At 40.6% G+C, this 28,000-nt stretch overlaps 1 protein-coding gene across 16 annotated transcripts in view; it reads left to right on the top strand.

The window, feature by feature from the left end:
• The window catches only part of RUNX1T1 (RUNX1 partner transcriptional co-repressor 1), a 157,448-nt gene extending 151,465 nt beyond the window's left edge, over positions 1-5,983 (top strand). For all 16 annotated transcript variants that reach the window (XM_086335243.1, XM_086335247.1, XM_086335258.1 and 13 more), the window contains one exon: positions 408-5,983. In XM_086335243.1, coding sequence (XP_086191369.1) covers positions 408-683 — 276 coding nt within the window. In that variant the 3' untranslated portion in view covers positions 684-5,983. The remainder of the gene's footprint in view (positions 1-407) is intronic.
• Positions 5,984-28,000: the final 22,017 nt, after the last annotated feature.

Below are 28,000 nucleotides of genomic sequence, written 5' to 3'. Positions count from 1 at the left end.
GTGTCTAGAAAGAAGAAGCTTCTTCCAGGACTGGTGTCTGTATCTTTCCATGATGGTATTCTCATTAGGAGAGGAAAAACTTCATTTGTAGTAATTGTTAGTATGGGTGAACAGAAAATTTAGATGTGAAGATACTAAACCTAAAAAGAAGGAATGTTACAGTGAAAATGGAAAGAGTTTCAACCAGTTTGTGTAGATGTCTTAAGAGTTTTTGAAGTCTGGGCAGTCACCACACCAAAGCCTACATCTCCGTTGTGTTCAGTGTGTACAAATACACACGTGGATTTTCCATTCTCACCATTCTTAAAAGTAAGGGGTGGGGGCAGTGCTGCCTAGTTTCTTTCTCAGAGTTTGGCCTGGTCCAGGTACTAATTGGAGATGTCACCCTCTTCTGCCTCCTCCCGTAGAGTTGCTGGAACTGCGGCCGTAAAGCCAGCGAGACCTGCAGCGGCTGTAACACGGCCCGATACTGTGGCTCCTTTTGCCAGCACAAAGACTGGGAGAAGCACCACCACATCTGTGGACAGACCCTGCAGGCCCAGCAGCAGGGGGACACGCCTGCCGTCAGCTCCTCCGTCACGCCCAACAGCGGGGCCGGGAGCCCCATGGACACACCACCAGCGGCCACCCCCAGGTCGACCACCCCAGGGACCCCTTCCACCATAGAGACGACACCTCGCTAGACGTGCACTCAGAACTGTCGGAGGAAAGACAACACAACCAACACGAAACCAATTCCTCATCCTCAGATGCTCAAAGTTGTTTTTTTTTTTTTTTCCTTTTTTTGTTTTGTTTTGTTTTGTTTGTTTATAGACGAACTATCCTGTTTCAGTACTTTCAGCAAGAGAGAACCTAACTGTATCTTGAGGCGATCGTAAAACAGAAGGCCAGTAACGGGTCATAATGACTTATTGTGGATAACAAAGATTTCTTTTCCTTAGAGAACTGAAAAGAGAGCAGAGAATATAACATGAAATGATAGATTTGACCTCCTCCCTGTTATTTTCCAGTAGCTGGGATTTTAAACTAGATGACCTCATTAACCGATGCTTTACCAAACAGCAAACCAAGAGATTGCTAATTGCTGTTGAAAGCAAAAATGCTAATATTAAAAGTCACAATGTTCTTTATATCCAATAATGGAAAAAAAAAAAGAGGAAAACCCTCAAGGGCATGAGCATTGGCTACAGCAGTAGACATTTTAACGAGAAGATGAATGGCGTCCGTGGGTTGCTAACTGAACTTTGAAGACCCGCTACATAACGCGCAGATGTGTAGCAAATTGGAAGGAGACACAGATGTTCGGGTTTTTTTTTTCCTGTTTCTGAAAAGAAATAATAATATCCAGGTCAACAGAAGGAAAAATGAAAGATGATTTTGCAGTGGGATATGTGAACACAACAGCAAGAAAAAAATGCCATAACACAAAAGGCTCCTTTATATATATATATATATAAAATTATATATACACACACACACAGAAGTAAGAGACTCAGCCTGCAGTTATTAGCACCCTGGCAGCTCTGACACCAGCCAGCTGCTCTAAACAACCCTCAACGTTTCTTCACTTTTGCAAGGTTCCACAGAGCAAGACATTGGGTCTATTCCAGCTCATTCATTTTATATTGAAAAATAATTTTTAAAAAAATGGTGGCTCCAGCTCCAGCCCCTTTCTAAATTTTTTCAACCCCACCCTGTTTGGATTTTTAATTAAAAACTAGTAGTTCTCTTGGTGTTAAAACACTTCTGTCCTGTGAGGTTTCCCAATGGTGTTTTTCTTGTAAACGTGCTGGACGACTGTGAAGACGCGTTGTAGTTTAACCACGTGCCCACATTTAGTCTCTTTATTCCTAGTTGGTGAGAAACCTGTATCTTTCTATGCTGCTTTTATATCTGTATGTATTAGTGGTATTTCTCTAGTAGTTAAAAAAAAAGAAAAAAGAAAAAAAAAAGACTTTTTTGGTTGTCCTCAAGAAAAGAAAAGAAAAAAAGGCTATCTTTCGGAGCTGCTATTTCACTCTCTTATAGGATTTTTTTTTTCCCTGAAAACCAGCATGCTTCACGGAATGCTAACATATTGGTGTTTTTGTAAGAGGGATGTACATAAATGTATTTTGCACTGTCACAATGACTCCCTAGGCATGCTTTTTTTTTTTTTTTTTTTGAGCAAACTTTTTAAATATGCTAGATCCATTCCACCAAGTTTAGCTGTAGCATAGAGTAGTAGTGGATTTTTTTTTCTTTTCTTTTTTTTTTGATGAAAAATCATTATTAGGGACTTTTGAAAAAAATAACAAGATATCCTACTTTTAAAAAAAGACAGTGCATGTGTATCGCTGTAAGGTTGTTTAAGTATTTCTAATTTTACAAAAAAAAAAAAAAAAAAAGATAAATCATTAGAGCTCCAAATGCTGAGGTGTAGACTGACAGCTTTAACACTGCTGAATGCCAGGTTACACAGTATTCTTACAAAAAGGGAAGTCAGCCAAAGACTGATCTGATGGACCAAAATTGGAATTTTGAAAAGCACCAGTACTACTTTCCAAAATGATCAGCAGGTTAAACATGTTCAGCAAGGTATAGTGTGAATCCATTAACCCTTCGTCGTCCAGGGTCCAGACCAGAACTACTTGTTAGTTTTGAAAATGGTAGCCCAGAATGTGGTTGTGTGCTTTACGGAAAGTCAGCAGTGCTGCAGGCTGTGTAGACAACCAAAGTTTTCAAGGCTGGGAAGACACTACTCCATGTACATATACACACCAGGCATTTATTTAAAAATCTAAAGTGGTCCGTTAACTTGGGTTTGGTTTTGTTTTTAAATAAAGCCTTTGGATACAGTTTTACATGGCTTTTAAATATCTGCATAGAGGTAATCCTAAATCTCTTTAGCCTAACATTATTTGCATTTCCCCCTGTATTTTCATGTACAAGTTGGCTTTAATTTTGTTCAGGTGGTGGTTTTGGTTTTTTTTTTTTTTTTTTTTGGCTTTTTAGTTTAGAAACTTCTGATGAGCAAGTGAATCCATCTATCCACATGTTGAAAGTCCATCTGCCAGCACACCTGCTTAAAGTGACATGAAAGCACATAACCAGGCTCTGAATGGGTTATATTTTATCATGGTGCTCCCAGAATCCTTTGACCTCACTCTGCTTTCTAGTCTGCTAATGACACTGGACAGTCCTTTCTTACAGAGCTATTATATGTTCTAGGCTACGAAGGGTTAAATAATCCCAAAAATGAGGTATGTCATACCCACACGTCTTTATTTCTAGAAGCTGTGATGTATGTGAAACAGCACTGTTATTCTTAACACTAGTGTGTAAAATAAGGATTAGTACAGTACGTCTCATTACTTTTAATTCAGGGCACCCTGAGTGAAAACAAATACAAAAAAAATCCCTAACTCTGAGCTCTATCTCGAATTCCTCTTCCTCCTTCCCCGCTTCCTCCTCCTCTTCCTCTCCTCCTGTTTTGCTACATTCTCCTCAGTGGCAAAAAGTTTCACTCTACCTCTGACAGCATGTATATTGCACCAGTAGCTAACAAAAACTGGTCTAGTCAAACCAAATGGGCACAAAAGAACCAGGATACCAAAAGTTAAGCTCATACAGCTGCAAACCATATCACTTCTTGGTAACAATGCAGACCTCATAAACCTAAAGAAGAGAAAGAAAAGAAAACTTTTGTTACTTTCCTTTTTTGCTTGTCACTTATATACAGGCTATGTGAGAGTATAATTTGTAGGTATAACACATTTAAAAAAAAAAGTTATCTTCATTGGATAGAAATGAATGGTGGTCGCTGATAGGAATAGGGCGTCCTCGATCTCTTATCTCTGTCTCTGACTCTTTTCTCTTTCTCTTTTTTCTCTGTCATGAGACTGTGTGTGACAGGGCCACCTGTCTTATTTTTTTTTGTTTTTCTTAACTTTTTTTTTTTTTAATGTGTAGGTGCATGTCTTGGGGATTTAAAAAAAATTTCAAGGCTGGTTTTCTTATGCAAAGCATGCCTACGTCTGGAATACTTAGGGAAAGAAAGCGACTCCATGTTGTCCGAATTCCTCAAGGGACAGAAAAAAAATTGGAGACTGTCGAAATGCAGATTTGAAGTAATTTTTTTTAATATTATTTTGGGTTCTGCGACATTATTGTGAAAAATTAAAGTTGTTGTGCAATACTTAATTCAGACATGTACCACAAGTTAATGGTAGACTAACACTGGGGGGCGGGGTCTAGGCATCATGCTTTTGTCAGCATACTCTTGAGCTTTGAAGTCTACTATGTCTGAACTGTGGTTTCTTGTTTATCCTTTTTTTTTCCTTAGTTGGACTGTAATGTATGGTCTGTCAACCTGTGAATCTTTAAAGTATGATTCAGGTATTGTTGTATTCTTTACTGTGTAATAAAAAAAAGTTTAAAAAAACATCTTCTCTCGCCTCCCTTATCGTCAGTGTGTGCCACTGGCTGTCCACACAGTGGCTCTGGTCTGAGTGTCCGTCTTCATCCTCCCTGGTACTAAAGCACATTGGTAGGGTTTATTCAGCCCACAGAGCGCACCTCTGTAACAGGAATTGGCTCATCCATGGTTGATGAATAGGCCATGATGTCAGAATAGTGCCAGTGTCAAGGTGGTTCAGGGGGATGGTACCCAGGCAGGAGGAGTTGGAAGAATGGGAAGAGAACTGCAACCTTGCAGAGGAAAGGAGCGTTTGGGAGCCTTAGTTGAGCTGCTGCGTAGGTACCTCAAGGCCTTTTGGCTGCCTTTTGACAAAATTAGAAATGAGTTGCCTGCTCCTGGTTCAACTGGGCCAGAAAGGTGCATCCCAACGTGAAGTTCCGACTCATAAGTGCTAGCTCCTCCTGGCAACGTGAGTGGCAGATCCACTGATGCAGAGTTTGCTTCCACCTACCTTGTTCATTACCCTCTGAAATCTGCCATCGTCTCTCCTCGTCCTTTTGTATATTGTTAAACATCCTCTGTGGCAAGTCTCTGCCTTTGTTGGGAGGTCTGAAGTGTTCCCTCTACTAACGTGTGTTTTTTTTTCATGCTCTAGTTACAAATTCAAGGTTTGAAGCCCCTACCCTGCTCCCTGCAGCCCATGAATCCTGTAAAGGTTTATATATAATTTTCAAATCACAGGATTTTGGTTTGTTTTTTGAAATAATGTATGTACTGTGTTGTAGCAGGACTTTCTCTTCCCTCAACTTTCTCAAAGGGTTCTCAACTTTGTGGGCTGAAGAATAGTTGCAAAGAACAAGAGGACAGAGCCCATGAAGAGCCTGTGTCTGGAAAGAGTGAGTACTGGTTCAGGAAAGGGCGGCTTGAGACTGGCCGTCCAGCTTCCTCCCTGTGTCAGCTGGGTCCTCGTCCCAAGACCTGGCTTCTCTAACTTGTCTTCCTGGAATGTGTGCCTTTGTTCACATTTCTTTCTCCAGAAACACACAAGATAATGCAAAAAAAAAAAAAAAAGTTTTAATCAGTAATGGACACCTCCCCTACAATTGTGATAGGTAGGGTCAGATACTTAACATAGCAGTTAATGATTTATTTTTGCAAAAGACAAAGCACCCTGACCTAAGGTGCCTACCCTATAATGTGTTAATATTTTTTTTCTCTCTTAAAAACAGCAGGATAGCAACCAGTAGGTAAGGACAGAAGAGACTCATGGAAGTAGTTCCCTTATAAACAATTCTTGAAAACACGTCTGGGACATTTTCATGCAAGTGGATATGTTGGACAAATGGCGAATGCTTTGTAATTTATTTGAAAGACAACAAAATCTCAAGACTTCTAGGTATTAGACATCATTTTTTTAATAAGTGTTAATGATGTATTTGATAATATAAAAATATGTCTGCCATGAAAGAACATTACAGCCATTTTTCTGGAATGGAATGGGAAGGAATAAGCAAAGGGGTTTGTTCTGTATGGGTGTCTATACCCTTAATCCAAAGTGAATAAATAAAGTTGTGTTTGCTCAAAGCTGTCCCTCGTCAGTATGTTCTCAGTCATACTAGGGAAACTGAGTCGGGTGAATACAGAAACTGTTTCCTCCCATCTCCCCACCTTTCCATCCATAAAACCACGGATGTAGGACCAAGGTACTGTGGTCATTTGCTTTTGGAATTTTCAGATTCAGATAACATTTTTGAAAACTCTTCAAGAATATACATGGGGAGTCTATGAGAACTCAAGGTCAGTACAGTCATCTATTTTACTATAATAAAAATAATATTTGAATGTGGAGAAAACTTACAATGGATAAGAGAAGGATTATATGCTCTTAGGTCTCAATGTTCTTTGTGTTGGAGTTCTGTATTCCATTGTCAAGAAAGGGATAAAGTAAACAGTTAGAATTTGAGACAGTGAGGAGGGCATGGCTGCCTGGATACCATGTAGGTCCCCACATAAGTCAGTGGCAGCTGGAGCCCTTTTTGGTGGAGCCCAGCACCCAGTTGAAAGTGAAAGTGAAGTTGCTCAGTCCTGTCTGACTCTTTTCGACCCCTTGGACTGTAGCCAACCAAGCTCCTCCATCCACGAGATTTTCCAGGCAAGAATACTGGAATGGGTCGCCATTTCCTTCTCCAGAGGATCTTCCCGACCCAGGGATCGAACCCAGGTCTCCCGCATTGCAGGCAGATGCTTTAACCTCTGAGCCACTAGGGAAGCTCCAGCACCCAGTTAGCACTCAATAAATACAATTGAGTTTGCAGCTAGAATAATGTACCAGTTTTCCCAGAAATGAACAAATTGGCTGGGGGAACGGAAAGCAAGAGGAATGATTTAATCGGCTTGAGGAATAGTTTGAAGAGGAAGAGATAAACTCATAGGCAACTTGCTCACATGCTGATGAAGAGGCTGCTGCTGCTGCTGCTAAGTCACTTCAGTCGTGTCCGACTCTGTGCGACCCCAGAGACAGCAGCCCACCAGGCTCCCCTGTCTCTGGGATTCTCCAGGCAAGAACACTGGAGTGGGTTGCCATTTCCTTCTCCAATGCATGAAAGTGAAAAGTGAAAGTGAAGTAGCTCAGTCGTGTCCGACTCCTAGCGACCCCATGGACTGCAGCCTACCAGGCTCCTCCACCCATGGGACTTTCCAGGCAAGAGTACTGGAGTGGGGTGCCATTGCCTTCTCCAGTGCCTTGCTTTTCACTTCCCTCTGCAATTATCGTTATTACTGTTTACCTGATTCCTGCATTTTCCCAAGTGCAGCTAGTGGTAAAGAACCCACCTGCCAATGCAGGAGGCTCAAGAGATGCGGGTTGGATCCCTGGGTCAAGAAGATCCCCTGGAGAAGGAGATGGCAACCCGCTCCCGTATTCTTGCCTGGGAAATCCTGTGGACGGAGGAGCCGGGCAGGCTACAGTCCATGGGGTCACAAAGAATCGGACATGACTGAGCACACGCTGGCTGCGTGATTCCTGGCAGATCCCTACAACATGGATACGTGATAAAAAGGAATACAAGGCAGTATAGGGGAAGAAACAGCGATGGGCCTGAGGATGGCAATGCCATTAATTCAGATGGCCAAGGAAAGAAGTGATATTTAAGATGAAGCATGGGTGTAGATGAGCCACAGGAAGATCTCAGGGGCGAGCAGGCCAGGCAGAAGGATGTGAGTGAAGGCTTCTAAGTGGAGAGATCGAGGAACCGTCAGTAGTGGCGAGTCTAAGAGACTGGTATGGCTGCGGTCAAGCTAAGCAGGAAGCAGGTTTACAAGGCCCCATGGGCCACAGGTGACATTTTGTTCCATGGGCCCCACTGCTGGCTTATAGACTCTTACAGCCAGACATGCAGCCACATGTAGGGACCACTCAGAGTGAGAATGTGAAGTGAAAGTGAAAGTCACTCAGTCCTGTCTGACTCTGCGACCCCATGGACTATACAGTCCATGGAATTCTCCAGGCCAGAATACCAGAGTGGGTAGCCTTTCCCTTCTCCAGGAGATTTTCCCAGGCCAGGGGTAGAACCCAGGTCTTCCACATTGCAGGTGGATTCTTTACCAGCTGAGCCACCAGGGAAGCCCAAGAATACCAGAGTGGGTAGACTACCCCTTCTCCAGGGGATCTTCCCAACACAGGGATTGAACCTAGGTCTCCCACATTACAGGCGGACTCTTTACCAGCTGAGCCACAAGGGAAGCCCAGTGATAATGAAGCCCTGTTTATTGGAGAACTAAGCCTGTCTGACCAAATGGTTGGGCAGGCAGCTGGTCATCTTAGAGCAAGGAGCAGAGGGAGCAACAGTCTCCAACTCAGTTCATTACTCATTCTGGGGGAACTTTCATTTGCTTCAGGAAATGTTCTCAAGATGAGCTACAAAAGAGTGAGGACAGAGAGACGCCAGAGAAAGAGGGTGTGATGGCACTCTGATCGGAATGTGTCTCCCCTCTACATTCGTCTGTTGAACCCTAATCTCCAAGAAGACAGTATTATGAGGTTGGAGGGAGTGGGTGGGAGGTGATTTGATCGTGAGGGTAAAACTCTTATGAATGGAATTAGTGCTTTTATAAAAGAGACCCCACAGAGATCCACCAGGTGAGGACGCAATGAGAAGTCTGTGCCCCAGAAGAGGAACATCTCCCCACCTTGCTGGTATCCTCATCTCAGACTTCCAGGTTCCAGAGCCATGAACAATACATTTCTGTTCAAAAACTACCCGATCTGTGGTGTTTTGTTGCAGCAGCCTGAATGAACCAAGACAGAAGGAGACAACATTCTTGGCAGAGGTGACTCCATGAATACCAGCATAGAAGCCAAAAAAGCAACATGGCGTGTCCGTGAAGGAACACAGCCCCGAATTTTGCTGAAACAAGGCGGTGTTGGGTTTTTTGTTTTTCAGAGAGAGGCAAAGTTTTATAATAATAGCCTTTCTCAGGAAACTGATGATGGCTTGACTTTGCTGTGTGCAGAAAATAAATAAATACATTATTGATTCTTGGCTTCCTCGCAAGTGAGGTCACCGTTTTCTCTGCCAAAGAGAAAGGTTTGTGTATTCCTAATTAAACTTGTCTCTGATGGTATATACTGCTATTTTGGCTTCCCTGGTGTCTTGGTGGTAACGAATCTGCCTGCTAGTTTAGGAAACAGGGATTCAATCCCTGGGTCAAGAAAATCCTCTAGAGTAGGAAATGGCAACCCACTCCAGTATTCTTGCCTGGGAAATCCCATGAACAGAGGAACTTGGTGGTCTGGAGTCCATGGGGTCGCAAAGAGTCGGACATGACTTAGCTACTAAACAATAATACTGCCGTTTAAAACACATCTTCTGGAGGTGTGATGAAGGATAGATAGTCTACAAAAAGAAAAAAAAAAAGGCAGTCTTTTAAAATTCCCCTTATTAAAACTGTGTATTTTACTAACAAAATAACAGACCATAAAATTAAGGCAAGTATAAACCACCTCTTTTGATGGCAAATAGTACTTTCTCTTTGCTCTGTTAGCAAAGACTTTGAAAAACGCTAGCAGCAACTTTTTCCTACCGTCCTACCATTCAATATGTTCCCTAAAAAGTAGGCATAAAGTAATAACTATCATTTTTTGTGGAATTAAATAGAATATAAAGAATACAAACACACACACGTATGTGAGCACACACGTATACATACGTGTACATGCATATACTATGTATATGTGCTTGTGTCCATTGTGATTACCACCTACTTTTATGAAATAGTCTTACAACAGTATCAGCTAAGTTTATCTCAGTAACTTGGTAATCTGTGGTTCTCAAACAAAAATATTAAGTTGAATTCAAATGTGTTTATACAAGGTCTGAGGTTGATAACCCAAGGCTGAAATAGAAACTACTCGTAAAACAGTTGCAGCTTAATCTACAAGTTACTCAGCATTTCTTAAAACATGTTCTTTGGAACAATTGTTCCAGAAGTCAGTAATAGGCAACTCATGGGTAAAAAATGTAAAAAAGTGTTCAATGATCAACCCATGGTTAATGTTATAATTTATGTGCCCCAAGGGATCTGAAAAGTGTAGCTCTGGAATGATCACATAGTTTTTTGTACTCTGATATTTCCCAAACTGTATATGAATACTTTCATAAAGCTCTGATTCATATAAGCTTCTGTAATACATTTTTCCCTCTCATTTATCACGTTTATTATGAGCAAGCCCTTGCATCTTGTCAGTCCCTCCCCTTGTATATTTTTGGTTTACAAAGGTCAGCTCTTGATCATCCATAGCTGCACACTTAAATGACCAGTCTTTCCCCAGTTCAACTGTTAACAAAGTTAAATGACAAATGGCTGTTCAGTTGTCTTCGGAATAAGGACTGAACACCATGGTCTGGATTCCAGGCCCTTCGTCACTAGTCTGCCTCCCGCCTCTCTACCTCTAGATTGCACTGCTATCCTTGACAAGTCTCCTTACCAGCCAGATTTATTTGTTTGTGACTAAATTAGCTATCTTCTGCTGTGGTCTGTACTCAGGTTGGAAAAGGATTTCCAGAAGCATTTCAGAAAGTAGGGAGTTTATTAAGAACAAAGAGCAGACGTAATCGGAGCACTACACGCACAGTGGGCCAACCTCTTGACCAATTGGGGGGAGTCAGTGCTTTGAGTATGTTAGTAGCCAATTTGGGGGTTCCCTGGTGGCTCAGATGGTAAAGAATACGCTTGCAATGTGGGAGACCTGGATTCGATCCCTGGGTCTGGAAGATCCCCTGGAGAAGGGCATGGCAACCCACTCCAGTATTCTTACCTGGAGAATCCCCATGGACAGAGGAGCCTGGTGGGCTACAGTTCATGAGGTCACAGAGTCAGACACGACTAAGCACAGCACAGCACAGCCAACTTTTATAGTCTCAAGACAGAAAATTCCTGCTGGAAGGGTGGCATTACACGATTGGTTAAGGAGCTATTAAAAAGCAGAGACATTACTTTGCCAACAAAGGTCCGTCTAGTCAAAGCTATGGTTTTTCCAGTAGTCATGTATGGATGTGAGAGTTGGACTATAAAGAAAGCTGAGTGCTGAAGAATTGATGCTTTTGAACTGTGGTGTTGGAGAAGACTCTTGAGAGTCCCTTGGACTTCAAGGAGATCCAACCAGTCCATCCTAAAGCAGATCAGTCCTGACTTCATTAGAAGAACTGGAAGCTGAAACTCCAATATTTTGGCCACCTAATGCAAAGAACTGACTCATTTGAAAAGACCCTGATGCTGGGAAAGATTGAAGGCGGGAGGAAAAGGGGACAACAGAGAATGAGATGGTTGGATGGCATTTCACGGACATGAGTTTGAGTAAAGTCTGGGAGTTGGTGACGGACAGGGAGGCCTGGCTTGCTACAGTCCATGGGGAGGCAAAGAGTCAGACATGACTAAGCAACTGAACTGAACTGAACTGAGGAGCTATAGGGTAATACTGGGGTGGGCATTTTTACCTAATGTGGGGTCAGGGAGCTGTCCAGTAAGGATCAGGGGGCTCGTGGCAGCAGTTACTGTGGGGCTCAGTCCGTTCTGGAGATGACTCTGAACCTGTGACCTTGGTATAGAATGCCACATCTTCCTGTCTCTGTGCCTTTGCCCACATCCTCTTTCGTCAAGAGAGCTCTCAGTGGGCTTCTAGTGGAAAGAGTCCCTGCTGGCTCCCTGCCCTTACTTCATTCTCTTCTGTAACATAGACAAGATCACTTCCTTTTCATTCGTGAACTCTTCACATTTACCTCTGTTCTGCTTCTTTCATGACAGTAGTTGGAAAGCTAAGAGAGTGGTTAAAAATAGCATAGGGCAGGAGTTAGGGCTTCCCTGGTGGCTCAGTGGTAAAGAATCCGCCTGCAGTTTAGGAGGTGCAGGAGCTGCATGTTCGATCCCTACGTCAGGGAGATGCCCTGGAGGAGGGCACAGCAACCCACTCCAGTATTCTTGCCTGGAGAATCCCATGGACAGAGGAGCCTGGAAGCCTGCAGTCCATAGGATCACACTGAGTCAGACACGACTTAAGTGACTAGCACAGCACCGGACAGGAATAGACACATAGCCCCAAGTGGACATCTGGCAACAGGGAAGAACTGTATGGAAAAGAATGGAGTCTGTCCATCCACACCTCTGGGCCCTCAGCTGATGCCAGTCCCTGAATGGTCACAGAACTCGAAGATCCAGGACAGACCAGGTGGTACTGCACGAGTTTACATCCTCACAGCAGGGCACAAGACACCTTGCCCAACATTTGTTATCCGTTCTCTTTTAGTTAATAGACATTCTAACAAGTGTGAGGTAATATCTCATTGCAGTTTTGACTTGCATTGCCCTGATGATTCATGATATTGAACATCTTTTCATGTGCTTGTTAACAATATGTCTTAAAAGATGTTTTCAGATCTTCTGCCTGTTTTTTAAATCATATTTTTTGCTATTGATTTGTATTAGTTCTTTATATATTTTGGATATTAGACTATTAACCCCTTATCAGATATATGATTTGCAAATATTTTCTCCTATTCAGTAGGTTGTCTTTTTATTTTGTTGATAGCTTTCTTTGCTGTACAGAGATATTTAGTTTAATATAGTCCCTTGCTTATTTTTGCTTTTAATAGTATTATTAAAATAATATTATTTATTTGTATAGTTACCATTATATAGCAGAAAATATCATGTATGAAACGAGATGCCAGTCCAGGTTCAATGCACGATACTGGATGCTTGGGGCTAGTGCACTGGGACGACCCAGAGGGATGGTATGGGGAGGGAGGAGGGAGGAGGGTTCAGGATGGGGAGCACATGTATACCTGTGATGGATTCATTTTGATATTTGGCAAAACTAATACAATTATGTAAAGTTTAAAAATAAAATAAAATTAAAAAAAAAAAGAAAATATTGATGTGTAGGAGGTTTTGCAGTTGCCTAAGGTCACACAACTAATAAATTTGAAGTCAGGATTTTAATCCAGGTCATCTCACTCCAAAGCCTGTGCTTATAACTGCTTTGTGTGTGTGTGTGTGCTGCAAATGTTAAGGATTATTCTAGTTCTTAAATAAGGTTCTGTGTCACTAACGCTGCTGCTGCTGCTGCTAAGTCGCTAGAATCGTGTCCGACTCTGTGCTACCCCATAGACGGCAGCCCACCAGGCTCCGCTGTCCCTGGGATTCTCCAGGCAAGAACACTGGAGTGGGTTGCCATTTCCTTCTCCAATGCATGAAAGTGAAAAGTGAAAGTGAAGTCACTCAGTCGTGTCCGACTCCTAGTGACCCCATGGACTGCAGCCCACCAGACCCCTCCATCCATGGGATTTTCCAGGCAAGAGTACTGGAGTGGGGTGCCATCACCTTCTCCGTGTCACTAACGCAGTTAAATGCTATTCTTTATTTGGGTTTTAAATGTTTAGAGAAAAAAACATGCTATGATTTTGGGGGAACAGATGTATACTTCATTTCTCTTTTGTGGTGTGAGTAAGGGAGCACTCTTTATAGGTATAATCATGCTCTTTATTCCCCCCTTGGAAGAACGAAGTGGCTCTTTGGAAAGCAATGGAGTAAGAATGTATTATGCCCCAATTGGGTGGAATGCATGCCTTTAGAAGGAAAAGATCCATAGTCTAAGTCACTCTCTCTCCATGGTAAAACGTTCCTGTGACTTAATTAAGGAAGAGAGAACATGAGAGTTCAATAGGAGTCAGAGTCTGTCCTGTTGTTCGGCATCTGAATGGATTTTCACACCTGATTTCCATCTGCAGATGTAATCAGCAAGAATGAAGAGGTTTGCAAAGAGAGCCCTTATAAAGTTCAAGGAAGCCGCACTCCAGATATTTTAGTTAGCGCTGAGAGTTACAGAGCAAATCAATATTTCTCATCATTTCTACCGGGAGTATTAATCAATATGATCAATACGACTACTTAAGAAACAATGCTTGGACACAAACATCAGAAAGAGGGATACTGAACACTATATGTTAACTAGCTTTTGGACTTAGGCAAAGCAATGTCACAGTCAATGTGATATATAGTTGCTATAATCATGATACGGGCTTTTGAGGCCAGTTTACACATGTGTGGCAATTAAAAATGATATAAAATTGATTCTCTAAAGCAAACCTTCTAGAAATGATACATCCAATCATGGGTGGTTGAAAACCCATACTGTACAATGCATCATTCTTCTCAATTACTAAGTAGTTGCTTGTACATTCTGTTTAATCTAAATAAGTAAAATTCATTTTTTTCCTACTACCAGTTGAAAGAATTAGTTCAACAAATATGAATTTCTAACCTCTGTGTTAAAGGAGGGGGGCTATAATTGGAAAAATTTTGAATAAGACATAACCCACAATTTCATGGAATTGTAACTTAGTGAGGTAATAAAGCTACTGGTGGATCCAGGATTCTAACCGAATGTGTTAGCTGTCAAAACTTAGCTGCTTTAAATCCCGTCTAAGAGTACTTCTTAAGTCCATTAGAAACAGAATTCTCCCTCTAGTCTCTGGAATCTAACTTATTCACGTCAACTGTTTGAAGGGGTATACTGCCTGCCACAGATGCATGATCTTGATATTTAAGTCTGGAGAGGTTGGTATTATGAAAATAGACAGAAACCAATTGGAGCAAGGGCAGTCAGGCTTCAACAAAATGTAGCTGTCATCATACAACAGTTCTATCTTTCCTTGAGCTGTTTTTTTCTGGACCTCTGGTCTATTCTTTTTGTGGATGAGCTTCCTCTGAAAAGTCTGTAGTTTCTATTTCCATGTGACATCAGGTTGCCATTTCAGTGGGCCTACGTCATGTTTGTGGCCACTGAGCATCTTTTGAACAGACTTTTTATGTTCAGGGAGTTAACCACATGCGGTGGCAAATCCTACCTACTTAATGTTGAAGTCAAAGCTCGATTTCCCAGCTTCCAGCTCAGGAGTAGGCTCTACCAAATGGAGTCACACTTCTGAGATAGTTTTATTCAGAAGGGAGCATCAGGAAGAAGGGAACATCAGGTAGAGATGCTGCATAGAATCCACATTCTCATGAGAATAGCAGAGCGTGAGGGAGAGATACCAGGCACTCCAGAGGCAGTAATGCAGAGGTTCCAGAGATGGCATGCATGCACGCAGTGTCCGCTGTGTGAATAGCCACATCCGTGCTCAGAAGGGCCTCTACTGAAGAGGTTTAGTGTGCAATTTGTGGGTTGTTCTTGTCCGTGAGTCTTTAAACCTCCTGAAATTTTCCACTGGTTTTCTAACACTTTACAATAAACTATTTTTCTGCTTTAACTCACGTGTGTCATGTTGCTCGTGAACGAGATCTTTGGTGATAGACATAAACTCCAAAGTGATCACTTTCACCAGGTTCAGAATTCAGGAATCTTAAGTACGATGAGTCGTATCGAGCAGGAGGCATACTCTGAAGTGATAAAATAGGTTAAACTGATTCTGTGATTGTCTAGAAAGAGGATGAGTGAGAACTGAGTCAGTATGTCTTGGTGCTTAATGGTGTAGGTGTTGCAACCGAACAAAATTAGATTTGAATCCTAGCTCCATTATTTATTAACTGACTGATCTTGATCCTGCTATTCAGTTGTTTAGATTTTCACTTTTATGATCTGTACATAGTGACTACAAAATTACAGTTTGCTTAGCATATGAAGAGTATGCAGTCCTTATGGTGCCATATGTAGTTACTTTTATTTTTGTGATTTGTTGATATGGATAATTATTTACGGGTTATTGTCCAGGAATTTGCATAAAGACAATATGATCAAGATCATCATTGGTTCCTCACCTCATACTAGCTGAATTAGTCAGGATAGAACAGCTGATGCAACAAACAACCCTATAATTTCAGAGCCTTACCACATTTACAATTTATTTAAAAGTCAACAGTCAATTCATTGTTGGTCACTTCCCGTCCAAATGGCAACTCAGGGACCTCGATCGTTCTGCCTCTTTCCTCTCTTCCCTTCTCTGAGTCCTTAGAGTCCCACCATGTAGCCAATGGATGTGAAGAGAGCGGGCGGTTGTGCACAGGAGAGAGCTAAAGGACAAGCGTGCAAGGGTCATGCCTCACTGCTCCCCACATTCTGCTGAGCAGAACTTGGTTTCTTTCTGTTTTTTGAACAGAGCTTAGTTTCTTAGTTTCCCTGGAGAAGGGAAAGGCCACCCACTCCAGTGTCCTTGCCTGGAGAGTCCCCTGGACTGTGTAGTCCATGGGGTTGCAAACAGTCAGACACAACTGAGTGACCTTCACTTCACTTAGTTTCATTAGCTGTATCTAAGTGCAAGGAAAGCTTGAACATGTCATGCAACTGTGTGCCTGGAGGAAAGGGGATAACAAGTTGGTGAACAACTAGCTTGTCTTCACCACACTATTTCACTCCTTTGGTCTTGAAAAATAGAGCAGAGCTTCAAAATTGGGATGGAGCAGCATCCAGTATTTTGCTTAGAATTTACCATCTAAACCTTCTGTGAGATTCCTTGTGTGTTTCATTCAGAACCATGAATGTAAATCCCAGCCCAAAGATATATGAGACGAGCAACCAGCTAATTCATAGGTCTTGCTCATTCTGAAAAATATGATAACTGGATTTGGCTGATTTCATATGCTGAAGACAATCCTTGCTTTAAAATAAATGGAAAGGGACCTGGATTATATTTATTTAGATGTAAAGAACAGCAATTACAAGAAATATAAATCCTCCCCATTTTAAAGGTTAAACTTCACTTATAGATTGGTTGGTTGATAGAAACAAATGGGGGTTAAAAAAAGAATCTACTGCAGCTCTCTTAGTAGGAATTACTTTAGGCCCGGTAAACCATACTGATAAGTGGTCATAATTTTTATCTCTAATTGTACCATCAAGGTCTGAAATGTCAGCATGTAAATTTTTATCCAGAGGAATTAAAAAAAAACTGTTTAATGAAAAATTTTAATGGGAAGTGAACACTAATACATATCTACTTAACCTTGAAGGGATAAGTGTGAATTCTCACTAAATCAATATAAATAATACCAGTTATCTCTTGTTAGTGAAAGTGTCAAACACAGGCAATATATTTCCCACCCAAAGGTGCTCTGATCCAATTTATGATATCTTACTGATCACTCAATTGTAATTGCTCTGGCTTTTGAGTGTTGACACGTGGGACATCAGTCATTTTCAGGTATAGAAAACAACAAGAGAACCTGTTCCAAGATAACCATGTCGATGATGGAAGTTTATCACAGAATTGGAAAGGATTCAAAATGACAAATCTGTAACATGAATCTGCCATGCAGACATCAGTGATAAATGACGGTACTCTTTTCCTGCTGAATCTATTCTTGACCTCAGAGTTCTTTACTTATTCCATCTCCAGTAGCAATCTCAATATATCAGAATTAACACTAGTGATGAAACAGTTTTATGATCCTTGGGCTAAACTTTGGTGGTCTCATAAAAACTATTGAAAGGGATGGAAGTTAAAAACATCCAAAGAAGCTTCATTGTTGAAAGTGGGTGGACTTGAGCCTCCAACCCTCAAAAGGACCCTGGATCCTCAGACATTAAGTCACACTTGGATGGGGCTGAGCAAATTTAACTGGAGTTCTGAGGCACATGGCAGGTCTGAATTCCCTGCACACAGCAGCCATCTGGCTTTGGTTTGAGCCCAGTAGTTTGGGTTTTTCAAGGGAATAAACTAAGCTTCTTAGGCTTGTGGAGAATGACCAGAATCGCCAGACCCCAAACCAAGGGAACCAGCATGGTTTTACATTCTTGAGAGCAAGTTACCTTTTTCACAATTAGAAAGAGTAAAGTTAGGCTTCCCATAGTTTAGCAAGTGAAAGCAACTTTAACTAGTGAAATTGATCCTCATTTACCCTATGTAGAATGTATCAAAGTCTCATCTTACTGGCAATCAGGGTACATTAAAATGTCAAGGCTGAAAAAGACCTTAAAGAAAATATGGTTAGGAGGTAAACTACTTTTTAACCACAGAACTCCTGATACAGGCAAAATCATACAAGAAATTCCAATGTGCAAGGGAAGTGGTGGAGATGAAGCCAGGAAAGCAGAACCAAATCCAGCCTACTTGGCACCTTATCCTGTCTTGAAACAACTCTGCTTTATAAACCTCTGCCTCGGACCCATAAATTTAGAGATAAGGAAGCAGACTTTTATATACATATGGGATTTATAATGAATGGAGATCACTACAACACCGTGGCCACTGAAAAACACGTTAGCTTCTTTCTGTTGCAAACACCAGAGACCATGAGGTAAGGACAGAAGCAGAAAGGTTTAGAGGAGGTAAGATACATTGGGATGCCCGTGGCTTTCAAGGCAGCTTGGTGAATGACTGTTTTATGTTATTAGCATGGTCACCAATTGCCAGGAAATAACATCAACAGAGGGACCAGGTCAGGGTTTGAATTACAGGTGGGGCAACTCAACTGCAATAGACCACACTACCCACCTGGTAAAGCCAAGAAGCCAAGTTGGCATTGCTGATAGACTGGATGAACCCCAGGATAATTCATTTGCCAGGGAGTATGTATTTTGTAAATGTATTTGTTTGCTCAGTGGCCGAATAGCAAGCGCCAAAGCTGTTTCTTCAGACCACCTTTTCCCAAAGTGTGTTTGTGGTAGTCCTGTTGTTCACCAAGGAATTTGGCTTTCCATCTTTGAAGCACATGGCAGAATTAAGCTTCACTTGTGACACTAAAGTTGGACATAGCAGTATTATTTGCCTTGGCCAATGAGATTTAACAGAAAGAGAGGAATGTCACTTTCTGGAGGAATGTTTAGAAGTAGAAAATGGTTTGCCAAATATCTTTGCCATTGTTGTAGTGACCATGAAAAAAAAAATCCAACTCACACTCTTCTCCACATGAACATAGTAAATGGAACTTCCTCCTGAACTACATTAGACAAGTATTCTGAGTGATAGATAAATTTTATCATGTTAAACCCCTGATATTTTGGGGTAACCTCTTACTGTGGGATGACCAAGCACATCTTAACTACTATGATCTTGGGAAAGATGTTAGATGTAAAATGGCAACATGGACAAATACATTTGGGACATACCAATTAACACTTTCCTACTGTAGGATTTTTGAAAGTCCTCACTATGCTGATATTAACTGTGAGTTTCCAAGAACGTAATATAGCAAGTAGTGCTTCTCTAACTTATGTGACTCCATTTTTTGTTTTATCCTATGAAGATTTCCCGATGAAAGACGATCTTAGAAAAGTTAATATATATTGAAAAGGATGTAATATGCACTGGCAAATGCACCTTCACATTAGAGGAGTGTGTGTGGGTACATGCGTGTGTGAGAGAGTGAGAGGAGAGAGGACAAAAGAGGAAGTAAGAGAAAGAAATGTAGTAAGAGGAAATCTTTCCATTTTAAATCTACTTTCTGTTCTACTTCGTTTGAGTGAAGAATTTTATTAATATTTCTAAACTTAAGAACATTTCTGTTTGCTTTAGTGAGTGAATTAGTTAGTAAGGTTTTATAATTATGCCTGCTGTATGCTGCTGCTGCTTCTGCTAAGTCACTTCAATCGTGTCCAACTCTGTGCGACCCCATAGACGGCAGCCCACCAAACTCTGCCGCCCCTGGGATTTTCCAGGCAAGAACACTGGAGTGGGTTGCCATTGCCTTCTCTGTGCCTGCTGTATAGGGTTGGCCAAAAAGTCTTTTATGGAAAACCTCTAACTTTTTGGTTAACCTAGGGTATTTTTCATAACAAATAATGTAGTGATTTCAGACATGATTACACACCATGATTAAAATTCTATACTTCTTCTAAAGTTCTATGATTAGGCAAATTACAAAATTACAAATTACAAAAAGGTGAAATGTTAGATTCAGAATTAATGCTTTTTTCTAAGTATAAAAATTTATTTTTTCTCAAAAGGATAGAGCATGTCATTGTTGTTCAGTCGCTCAGTCGTATCCGACTCTTTGTGACCCCATGGACAGCAGCACACCAGGCTACCCTGTCCTTCACCATCTCCCAGAGCTTGCTCAAACTCATGTCCATCGAATTGGTGATGCCATCCAACGATCTCATCCTCTGCCATCCCCTTCTCCTCCTGCCCTCAATCTTTCCCAGCATCAGGGTCTTTCCAAAGGAGTCATTTCTTCCCATCAGGTGGCCAAAGTGTAGGAGCTTCAGTTTCAGCATCAATCCTTCCAATGAATATTCAGGACTGATTTCCTTCTGGATGGACTGGGTGGATCTCCTTGCAGTCCAAGGGACTGTCAAAGACTCTTCTCCAACACCACAGTTCAAAAGCATCAATTCTTGAGAGCACTCAACCTGCTTTATAGTCCAACACTCACACCTGTACATGACCACTGGAAAAACCATAGTTTTGACTATACAGACCTTTGTCAGCAAAGTAATGTCTCTCCTATTTAATATGCTGTCTAGGTTTGTCATTGCTTATCTCCCAAGGAGTAAGTGTCTTTTAATTTCATGGCTGCACTCACCATCTGCAGTGATTTTGGAACCCAAGAAAATAAAGTCTTTCACTGTTTCCATTGTTTCCCCATCTGTTTGCCATAAAGTGATGGGACTAGATGCCATGATCTTAGTTTTCTGAATGTTGAGTTTTAAGCCAACTTTTTCACTCTCCTCTTTCACTTTCATCAAGAGGCTCCTTGGTGCTTTACTTTCTGCCATAATGGTGGTATCATCTGCATATCTGAAGTTACTGATATTTCTCCCTGCAATCTTGATTCTAGCTTGTGCTTCTTCCAGCCCAGCATTTCTCATGATGTACTCTTCATATTAGTTAAATAAGCAGGGTGACAATATACAGCCTTGACATACTTCTTTCCTAATTTGAACCAGTCTGTTGTTCCATGTCCAGTTCTAATTGTTGCTTCTTGACCTGCATACAGATTTCTCAGGAGACAGGTCAGGTAGTCTGATATTCCCATCACCTTAAGGATTTTCCAGTTTATTGTGATCCACACAGTCAAAGGTTTTAACATAATCAATGAAACAGAAGTAGATGTTTTTCTGTAATTCTCTTGCTTTTTCGATGATCCGACAGATGTTGGTAATTTGATCTCTGGTTCCTCTGCCTTTTCTAAATCCAGCTTGTACATCTGGAAGTTCTTGGTTCACATACTATTGAAGCCTAGTTGGAGAATTTTGAGCATGACCTTGCTAGCATGTGAAATGAATACAATTGTGTTGTAGTTTGAGCATTCTTTGGCAATGCCTTTCTTCAGGATTAGAATGAAAACTGACCATTTCCAGTCCTGTGGCCACTGCTGAGTTTTCCAAATTTGCTGGCATATTGATTGCAGCACCTTAACAGCAGCAGCTTTTAAGGTTTGAAATAGCTCATCTGGAGTTCTGTCACCTCCACTAGCTTGGTTGGTAGGGATGCTTCCTAAGGCCCACTTGACTTCATACACAAGCATTTCTGGCTTTAGGCGAGTGACCACACCATTGTGGTTATCAGAGTCATTAACATCATTTTTGTACAGTTCTTCTGTGTATTCTGGCCACCTCTTCTTAATATCTTCTGCTTCTGTTAGGTCCATACCGTTTCTGTCCTTAATTGTACCCATCTTTGCATGAAATGTTCCCTTGGAATCTCTAATTTTCTTGAAGAGACCTCTAGTCTTTCCAATGCTATGGTTTTCCTCTATTTCTTTGCACTGTTCAGTTCAAAAGGCTGTCTTATCTCTCCTTGCTATTCTTTGGAACTCTGCATTCAGATGAGTATATCTTCCCTTTAGCTTTGTAATGTTGGTAATAAAAAGTTGATGTTTGTTTACTTCTAAAGTTAACATGACTCAGTTGTTTTTAAAGCCTTATGAAAAATCAAAGTCCCATATGATTTGCAGCTTTTAATGACACTAAAAGAGTTTGGGAAGATATATAATGATCTCAGACTATTTCAGTGTTGTTTAGTACCTGATTTTCTTTGTGCCCTAGTGCATGCAGATAAAAACAAATATACACTTTGACCAAGTTCTATTAATTCTTCTCCTCATATTCTCTTTAATTTTTCTCTATTAATTCCATTTTCAAACCAATTACAGTAGCTTATTTACTTCTCAGAGCCAAAGTAGATGTAATTCTGGAAATTATCCAGTAACCTAGAGCTACCTTGAATTCTATAACACAAGCTATCTTCAAAAGTATCTGTCACAACTTACAAGATGATCTCTAATAAGGTCAATAGGTACTTCTTAAATAATTGGGCTAAGTACTTGGGTCAAACAAGAGGCAATACAGTTATTCCTGATGAGTTTGAAATATTATTGAGAAGAAAGCACTTTCGTAAATAAAACAATTTGACAGTAATAAAAAGCAGTATAGAACCTGCTGCTAAATATTACTGGAGTCTATATAGTAATATAAAAATTCAGAGACAGGAGACAAAATGGATCACTATCAAAATGACCTACTATGTCCTGTATATCAGCAATCATCATTTAGAAAATTTAATAGAAAAAAGAGATTCAATTCATAATAGAAAAGGAAGGAAGAAAGGAAGAGGGGCAAAGGAGAGAGGAAGGAAGAAATCAGAATCCTTATTCACTGATGGTGGGAATGTTAAATGGTGCGGCTACTGTGGAAAACAGTCTGGCAGTTCTTCAGTAAGTTAAACCTAGAATTACCATACGACTCAGCAAATTTCACTACCAAAATAAATGAAAATAACAGTTAAAACGTGTGTGCAAGTGTTTATAGCAGCATTATTCACATTGGTCAAAAAGTGGGGACAACCCAAATGATGAATGAATAAACGTATATCCATGCAATGGAACATTATTCAGTCATAGGAGGGAATGAAATACTGATATAAACCACAGCATGGGTGGGCATTAAGAATGTTATGCTAAGTGAAATAACCCATACACAAGGACAAATACGTGATTTAACCCACTCCAGTTTTCTTGCCTGGAGAATCCCATGGTCAGAAGAGCCTGGTAAGTTATAGTCCGTGTTGTCGCAGAGTCAAACATGACTGTGCAACTAACACTCTGTTCCATGAAATCCATTAGAGACAGAAAGCACATCTGTGATTCCCAGAAACTGGGGAGAAGAACTGCCTAATGGGTGCAGGGTTTCCTTCTGAAGTGAGGAAAATGCTTTGGTACTAGATAATGGTGTTGGTTGTACGACATTTTGAATGTAGTTAAGGCCGCTGAATTGCACACTTCAAAATAGTTAAAATGACTAATTTTATAGTATGTTTATTTAGCCATAATAATTTTAAAAGCAAGGAAAAGCTGAAAGGATAGCAATTATTGGGGAGGATTTATATCCCTAGGTAACATAAAACTACAAAAATTAACTGAATATTGTACATGTGCTGGAATAAATGATAGACTAAGGGAGAAAAATATAACTCTTCCAATATAAGCTCAAAGTTTTAAAATATTTAGTATGTAATATAGTCTTTAGGAAGACAATTCTAATTATTTTATAAATTATTACATAGTAATTGGTGGATAAAATTAATTGATTAAAGAATTAAATGTAAAAAATAAAATCATAGAGGAACTATAAAAATATTGATGAATGTTTTATAAATTTTGAATAAAGAAAATCATTTATAAACTTAACATTAAAATATAATGAGAAATGAGAAAGTTTGACTATCTAAAATGTTAAAATACATGTTTATTTAAAAACTTTATACAATAGAATCAAAAGGTAAAAGATGAATGGGAAAACACTTGCAGCATATATGACAAAGGCTTATTATCCTCAATAAATAAAAAGGGAAACATTTACGACATTTTGACATGACATTTGTAACATGAGTTACAAAATAGGTTTTTTTACATTCCTTTAGAAATTGCAATGAAAAAACTGAGTTTGTTTTCAGTTACTCTAGTTTTCTGTGTACCAGACCACACAGTTCTCTCAAAGCGTGTGCCTTGCTCTCTCAACTCCTCAAATCTCTCTCCTCGAATGAATGATTTGCTTTCATTATCTGCCTCTTCTCCAATCTTCCTGGGTATGCCCTTCCTACTACTGTTTCACTAGATTTCTCCATTCCAGTATCCATGGCATTAGGTATTGGTCTTTACACAGGAAGAGCTGTCTGCCTCACAGGGAATGTTCAGGCCACTTTTCCTATAGTGAAGACAACCAAGTGGAAACTGAAATAAAGAGGAAGATAATGTGGTAAATGTCATGTGACAGCAGCCACATGGTTTTTGAGCACTTTTATGATTCCCATAGGTAATTGGAAGGAGGGAACACGGGGTGCTTAAGTTCCTGAAGTGAAATAGGTATGCTCAGAGCCATGGTATGCATATATACACATATATATGTTTTTACCAACAATTCCCCCTTACAGGCACACAAAATTGAGATATACATTTATAAGGTCAACCTACTGATTTCAGACTTGTTCAATATATTATCAGATTATGGGGAAACAGTGCTTCAGTGAGTGAAAATATTAATTGTTGCTGTTTAGTAGCTAAGTCATGTCCAACTCTTACAACCTCATGCACTGTAGCCCTTCAGGTTCCTTTACCCATGGGATTCCCCAGGCAAGAATACTGTAGTGGGGTGCCATTTCCTCTTCTAGGGGGGGTCTTCCCAACCCAGGGATTGAACCCATGTCTCCTACACTGGCAGATGGATTCTTTACTACTGGGCCACCAGAGAAGTCCTTCAGATCAGATCACATCAGATCAGTCGCTCAGTCATGTCCGACTCTTTGCAACCCCATGACTCGCAGCACGCCAGGCCTCCCTGTCCATCACCAACTCCCGGAGTTCACTGAGACTCACGTCCATTGAGTTGGTGATGCCATCCAGCCATCTCATCCTCTGTTGTCCCCTTTTCCTCCTGCCCCCAATCCCTCCCAGCATCAGAGTCTTTCCCAATGAGTCAACTCTTCGCATGAGGTGGCCAAAATACTGGAGCTTCAGCAGTAGCATCATTCCTTCCAAAGAAATCCCAGGACTGATCTCCTTCAGAATGGACTGGTTGGATCTCCTTGCAGTCCAAGTGACTCTCAGGAGTCTTCTCCAACACCCCAGTTCAAAAGCATCAATTCTTTGGCGCTCAGCTTTCTTCACAGTCCAACTCTCACATCCGTACATGACCACAGGAAAAACCATAGCCTTGACTAGACAGAACTTTGTTGGCAAAGTAATGTCTCTGCTTTTGAATATGCTGTCTAGGTTGGTCATAACTTTCCTTCCAAGGAGTAAGCGCCTTTTAATTTCATGGCTGCAATCACCATCTGCAGTGATTTTGGAGCCCAGAAAAATAAAGTCTGACACTGTTTCCACTGTTTCCCTATCTATTTCCCATGAAGTGATGGGACCGGATGCCATGATCTTCGTTTTCTGAATGTTGAGCTTTAAGCCAACTTTTTCACTCTCCACTTTCACTTTCATCAAGAGGCTTTTGAGTTCCTCTTCACTTTCTGCCATAAGGGTGGTGTCATCTGCATGTCTGAGGTTATTAATATTTCTCCCAGCAATCTTGATTCCAGCTGTGTTTCTTCCAGTCCAGCGTTTCTCATGATGTACTCTGCATAGAAGTTAAATAAACAGGGTGATAATATACAGCCTTGACGTACTCCTTTTCCTATTTGGAACCAGTCTGTTGTTCCATGTCCAGTTCTAACCGTTGCTTCCTGACCTGCATACAAATTTCTCAAGAGGCTGGTCAGGTGGTCTGGTATTCCCATCTCTTTCAGAATTTTCCACAATTTATTGTGATCCACACAGTCAAAGGCTTTCACATAGTCAATAAAGCAGAAATAGATGTTTTTCTGGAACTCTCTTGCTTTTTCCATGATCAAACAGATGTTGGAAATTTGATCTCTGGTTCCTCTGCCTTTTCTAAAACCAGCTTGAACATCAGGAAGTTCACGTATTGCTGAAGCCTGGCTTGGAGAATTTTGAGCATTACTTTACTAGCGTGTAAGATGAGTGCAATTGTGTGGTAGTTTGAGCATTCTTTGACATTGCCTTTCTTTGGGATTGGAATGAAAACTGACCTTTTCCGGTCCTGTGGCCACTGCTGAGTTTTCCAAATTTGCTGGCATATTGAGTGCAGCACTTTCACAGCATCACCTTTCAGAATTTGAAATAGCTCAACTGGAATTCCATCACCTCTGCTAGCTTTGTTCGTAGTGATGCTTTCTAAGGCCCACCTGACTTCACATTCCAGATGTCTGGCTCTAGGTCAGTGATCATACCATCATGATTATCTTGGTCATGAAGATCTTTTTTATACAGTTCTTCTGTGTATTCTTGCCACCTCTTCTTAATATCTTCTGCTTCTGTTAGGTCCATACCATTTCTGTCCCTTATCAAGCCCATCTTTGCATGAAATGTTCCCTTGGTATCTCTAATTTTCTTGAAGAGATCTCTAGTCTTTCCCATTCTGTTGTTTTCCTCTATTTCTTTGCATTGATGGCTGAGGAAGGCTTTCTTATCTCTTCTTGCTATTCTTTGGAACTCTGCATTCAGATGCTTATATCTTTCCTTTTCTCCTTTGCTTTTCACTTCTCTTCTTTTCACAGCTATTTGTAAGCCCTCTCCAGACAGTCATTTTGCTTTTTTGCATTTCTTTTCCATGGGGATGGTCTTGATCCCTGTCTCCTGTACAATGTCACGAACCTCATTCCATAGTTCATCAGGCACTCTATCTATCAGATCTAATTCCTTAAATCTATTTCTCACTTCCACTGTATAATTATAAGGGATTTGATTTAGGTCATACCTGAATGGTCTAGTGGTTTTCCCTACTGTCTTCAATAAGTCTGAATTCAGCAATAAGGAGCTCATGGTCTGAGCCACAGTCAGCTCCAAGTCTTGTTTTTCCTGACTGTATAGAGCTTCTCCATCTTTGGCTGCAAAGAATATAATCAATCTGTTTTCTGTGTTGACCATCTGGTGATGTCCATGTGTAGAGTCTTCTCTTGTGTTGTTGGAAGAGGGTGTTTACTATGACCAGTGCGTTCTCTTGGCAAAACTCTGTTAGCCTTTGCCCTGCCTCATTCCATATTCCAAGGCCAAATTAGCCTGTTACTCCAGGTGTTTCTTGACTTTCTACTTTTGCATTCCAGTCCCCTATAATGAAAAGGACATCTTTTTTGGGTGTTAGTTCTAAAAGGTCTTGTAGGTCTTCATAGAACCATTCAACTTCAGCTTCTTCAGCATTACTGGTTGGGGCATAGGCTGGGATTACCGTGATATTGAATGGTTTGCCTTGGAAACAAACAGAGATCATTCTGTCATTTTTGAGATTGTATCCAAGTACTGCATTTTGGACTCTTTTGTTGACCATGATGGCTACTCCAATACTTCTAAGGGATTCCTGCCCACAGTAGTAGATATAATGGTCATCTGAGTTAAATTTGAGATATAATACTGCAGAGGGTTATTAATATCTAGCAAAATACAGCAAGGTGTACATTTTCTATTTTCTAGGTAATAATTGTTTTCCTTAGCCCCAGTCTTAGCTTTCTGCTATTCTTTGACATTTTTTTAAGTTTCCTTTTTACCAAAGAATCCTGAATTCACAGAGGTAGAAAACAAATGTATGGTTATGAGGGGGGAAAGCAGAGAGAGGGAAAAAATGAGAGATTGGGATTGACATAGACACATTACTATATATAAAATAACTAATAAGGACCTATTGTATAGCACAGGGAACATTACTCAGAACTCTATATTGGCCTATATGGGAAAAGAATCTAAATGAGTGGGTATATGTATATGTATAACTGATCACTTTGCTGTACTCCCGAAACTAACACAACATTGTAAAACAACTATACTCCAGGAAATTGTTTTAAAAAATTAAAAATATGAAGACTCCTGAATTATTTTTGGCCCCTGTTTTAATGCGAGAGCTAGGGGGAAATCAAAGAGAAAATAACCTAATTGGAGTCAGAAAAAAATCAATGGTATTTATGAGCATATTTGGTAAGGACTCCTGGTTTTATATGCAGCTTATTTTGTGGCTTTTACTATGCCTTTCCCATTGCCTAAAGATTCTGAGGGGCTTCCCTGGTGGTCCAGTGGCTAAGACTCTGTGTTTGCAATGCAGAGGGCCCAAGTTCA

Source organism: Bos grunniens, chromosome 14 (assembly GCF_055505025.1).
Source record: "Bos grunniens cultivar Pamir isolate PY7600 chromosome 14, Bosgru_T2T1.0, whole genome shotgun sequence".
NCBI classification, from domain to species: domain Eukaryota; kingdom Metazoa; phylum Chordata; class Mammalia; order Artiodactyla; family Bovidae; genus Bos; species Bos grunniens.
The sequence above is the reverse complement of the archived record's forward strand: the minus strand, read 5'-3'. Positions and strand labels throughout refer to the sequence as shown.